This window comes from Neophocaena asiaeorientalis, unplaced genomic scaffold (assembly GCF_003031525.2).
Source record: "Neophocaena asiaeorientalis asiaeorientalis breed wild unplaced genomic scaffold, Neophocaena_asiaeorientalis_V1.1 scaffold492, whole genome shotgun sequence".
Lineage (NCBI taxonomy): Eukaryota > Metazoa > Chordata > Mammalia > Artiodactyla > Phocoenidae > Neophocaena > Neophocaena asiaeorientalis.
Window position 1 is genome coordinate 62,501 of NW_020171985.1, and position 4,298 is coordinate 66,798.

Below are 4,298 nucleotides of genomic sequence, written 5' to 3' on the forward strand. Positions count from 1 at the left end.
GGGCACAGCTGACAAAATACTTGTAATATATACCTCTTGCAGAAAATCTTCAAGAAGCCGGTTAAATTTATCGGCCAACTCGTCTATCAGTTGACTTCTTGAAATATCTACTCTGTTGAAAATTGTGAACTCTTCATTACAGAGTGCGTGATAAGTTTTAGAACATGCTTCTAAAACATCTGTATCTGTGTGCTTCTCTACAATATTCCGGATCTGTCGTAATAAGGCATCCAAATGCTGCAAAATCAAAGTTTTCTTCATTAAAACTAAGGTATATATGATAGGCATAAAATGACTACACAACTGGGATGAAAAGCTTCAAACACAGTAACTTTACAACCAGTAGGGCATACTTTAAGTTCTTCTAGTCATAATAAATAAATGCACCGACCCACCCAAACTTATTTCCCCAGCTTCAACAGGAATAATATTACCTATCTCACAGGGCCTTGGTGAGATGTTAATACATATAAATATATATGTTCCTGGAACACAGTAAATGTATTTAATGGATATTAGCTGCTTTCATTTTGCAATTGTTATTATCTAGTTACCCACCCCTAATCTTCATAAATGATCAGTGATACAGTCACATAATGGCTAGCAATGATGGTACGGATATGGGCATGAATCAAAGGGAAACCTCATTAGTGCCATTCTCTAATAAATCCACCTTATCTAAAATATGTATGGCATACAAGATACAGGTTTCCTTTTACATTACAAGTTACAAAAACATATTTCAAAAATATAAATAAACAATATGATGGGATGAACTAAGTTAACGATTTTTCTTCAAGGTTTTTTATACACAGAAACACCATACCTTTTCTAATCGTCCAGTGGTATATATTTCCAAATCAAAGTATTGTGGCAACTGCAACAAGTTAGTCACCTTTTCAGCATCTACAGAGTACTTTGAAATAAAAAAAAAAGAAAATCATGTCAAAAACATCACAATAATGGTAAGTAAATATTATGATAAGTGCAAAATTCTGTGTGGCACTTCCAAACAAAACTTGTAATTTCTTAGTAACACTCCTGATACTGACACAAACTTACTTTAGCTAATAACTGAGGAAGGGCCACAGCAAAGAGTTCAGTGATTTTTGTCCTGTCATCCAACTGGGTCTTCTTCTCCTTTGCTGTTAGCACCTAAGGTAACACAACAAAGTTTCTAAGTATTTATTAATAAGCCCACTGACACTGTTAGGTGCTCAAATTTAAGTTAAGATATCCAAAATAAGTAATGATGGAGACAAGAATTTCTACTATAGAACTTGAAACCCAAAAGTAACAAAGAGAATAGCTTGCACATTATATTTTTTAAAAATAGCAACACTTTGAATAGGTCTAGAGGCAAAATCAATACCCAGTTAGATTAACTAACTCTACCTTTAGATGAAAGGAGAAGCAGTTAGGAAATGTAGTTTAGGAGTTTAGGAGTTTATATAATAATAGGACTGAGTAGGATTTCAGTCTACTATAAGTTGTGCCATGATCCATGAGTTATGAAATCAACATAAGTAACGACCAGCAATTAGAAAAACAAGAAAAAAAACACGAAAAGAAAACAAAGGTAAATAGAATGTATCACCTAAGTTGCAGTATTGTTTGATGAAATTCTGTTTCAGTTACACACAAACACATATAAATAGATGTGTACTAGGCCACGATATAAAAATGTATTTTTGTGCTTCACAAAGTTTGAAAGCCTGTGCAACTCTGGTCTACAATACAAATATATGTGAACTTTGAAATAATGCATTAAAATCAAATCCCAGGAAATAGGAATTTCCCCCATATTAATGAATGATTATCCTGTCTTTATTTCAAACTTTTATTAAAAGAAAAAGAAAGCAAATCTATAAATAAACCAAAACAGACAAATACACCATTCTAAAATGTTGCACAACATGCGGTCTTAAAGGCAGGGACTGTCAATCACTGTATCTCCTGTAGTTACTGTCAACCACTGCATCTCCTGTAGTTAACTCACAAAGTATCTTATGGAAGGAACGTGGATTTCACAAATTGCTAATGCTTTAAAATTTACTTCTAACACATATTTATAAGCAAAGATCGCCTGAAAAATAAAATTTAAGATTCAAAAATTTGATTATATGGTTACAAATAAGAACTTTAAAAAAGATATTGAAAAAGAGACATATAATTTAGAATACTGAAAATATGTTGGCCTACCCTTTTTCCTGTCCCTCTCCCCACAGGAGGATGACATTCAGCAGCTTGTCTAATGGTACAAAGCATTATTTCAATCAGAGCACTCTCTTGTCTGTCCGTTAGCGCTGAAAGAAAAAAAATCAGAAAGTTAACCTATTTCTTTTCTTTATATGCCATTTATAATATTACATAACAGTTCCTTCTGCCTGTGACAGAATCTGACCTAATGTACTAAAGAAAATCCCATTACTATATCACAAAAAGGTTCAGAACAAGTTAAACCCTCCTAAGCATTACAAATCTGTAAAACACTGCTCCACAATTTGAGAAATGAAAATATGAACAGATACAAAAAAAATATAATAAAACAAAATAAAGAATATTGACAGCAATTACATCCTTCTACATAGCATAATATTCATGTGTATGAAAACAAAATTATTCAAAGACTTTGAATCATTATTTTAATGCTAAAAGATAAAGAAATGGAATAAGTAAACTCTATTTTCAAAATTATCTAGACAACAAAAATACCATAATTAAACATCCTTACCTTCCTCTCCACTAAGTGGCTCCTCCAGCAACAAGCTATTCATACATTCCCAGTCTTTCAGCAGCTCAGTAGCACAGTCCCACATGCTATCCACAAGGTACGCTGCGTGCTCATGTAACTAAAATTTAAGAAGAGCAATGTGCTCTTAGACAAATATCATACTAGCCTTAATCAAAAGAATGGAAGCTTTGTTGGCACCATGTGCAAACTCAAACAATTTGTTTTTTGAGGTCAAATGGAAGAAAGGACAGAGAAGAACTGCCTTAGCTTGCTATGTATAAGTAAACCCTGCTAGGTAGTAACATTTCTCACAATAATCATTAAATCATTCACATGAAAATTATTTTTGAAGAGACTATATGCATGCATATTTAGTACCTGACTCAATACAGTCATTCTTCTATATCTAAGGAGGATTGGTTCCAGGACCCCCCGTCAATTTTCCGAGGATGCTCAAGTTCCTTATATAAAATGGTGTAGTATCTGCACATAACCTATGCTCATCCTTCCATATACTTTAAATCATCTCTAGATTACTTATAGTACCCAATACAATGTAAATACTATGTAAATAGTTGCCAGTATATGGCAAATTCAACTTTTGCTTCTTGGAACTTTCTGGAATTTTTCAAAAAATATTTTCAATCCACTATTGGTTGAATCCCCTGTTGGCTGAATCCACAGATGCAGAACCCACAGATATGGGGGGCCAACTGTATTACACGGGTGAACTACTCTCAGTTATAAAATATACTACAAATTTATTGTAATTTAATGGGAGTTGTAACGATTACTTAAAATACAAAATACATGATTACTTATCAATTCAATATATAACTAAATCATTTCTCTTCATTCTGTGAAGCTTAAAAAGGCCCTACAGCTTCCCAACTCATTTTAGGGGACAAGCATTACCATGATACCAAAACCCATCAAAGACGTTACAATTAAATATATATATATATATATATCTCAACACCCTGCATGAACATGGAGGGAATGTTCTCAAAAAATTTGCAAACTAAAACCAGCAATATATAAAAAGGATAACAGATCATGACCAAGTAGGGGTTTATCCTAGGAATGCAAGGTTGATTCAACATTCAAAACAACAATCAACATAATTTATCATATTAATGTAATGAAAGATAAAATAATCATCTCAAGGGATGAAGAAAAAAGCATTGGACAGAATTCAACATCCATTCATGATAAAATGTCTCAGCACCCACACACCTATGGATAATTAATCTTTGACAAAGGAGACAAGAATATACAATGGGGAAGAGGCAGTCTCTTCAGCAAGTGGTGCTGGGAAAGCTGGACAGCCACATGTAAATCAATGAAGCTAGAATACACCCTCACACCATACACAAAAATAAACTCAAAATGGCTTAAAGACTTAAATATAAGACAAGACACCATAAAACTCCTAGAAGAGAAAGACAGGCAAAACATTCTGACATAAATCGCACCAATGTTTTCTTAGGTCAGCCTCTTAAGGCAACAGGAATAAAAGTAAAAATAGGGCTTCCTTGGTGGCACAGTGGTTGAGAGTCCGCCT

The 4,298-nt window shown here is 33.5% G+C and overlaps 1 protein-coding gene across 1 annotated transcript in view; it reads right to left on the minus strand.

Annotated features, from left to right (window-relative positions):
• STAG2 (STAG2 cohesin complex component) overlaps positions 1-4,298 on the minus strand; it is a 117,413-nt gene that overhangs the window by 34,036 nt on the left and 79,079 nt on the right. Inside the window, exons 15-19 of the mRNA XM_024747079.1 lie at positions 2,735-2,852; positions 2,203-2,306; positions 1,063-1,155; positions 827-916; positions 34-237 (exon numbers count right to left, since the gene is read on the minus strand). Of these exons, the coding sequence (XP_024602847.1) occupies positions 34-237; positions 827-916; positions 1,063-1,155; positions 2,203-2,306; positions 2,735-2,852 (609 nt within the window). The remainder of the gene's footprint in view (positions 1-33; positions 238-826; positions 917-1,062; positions 1,156-2,202; positions 2,307-2,734; positions 2,853-4,298) is intronic.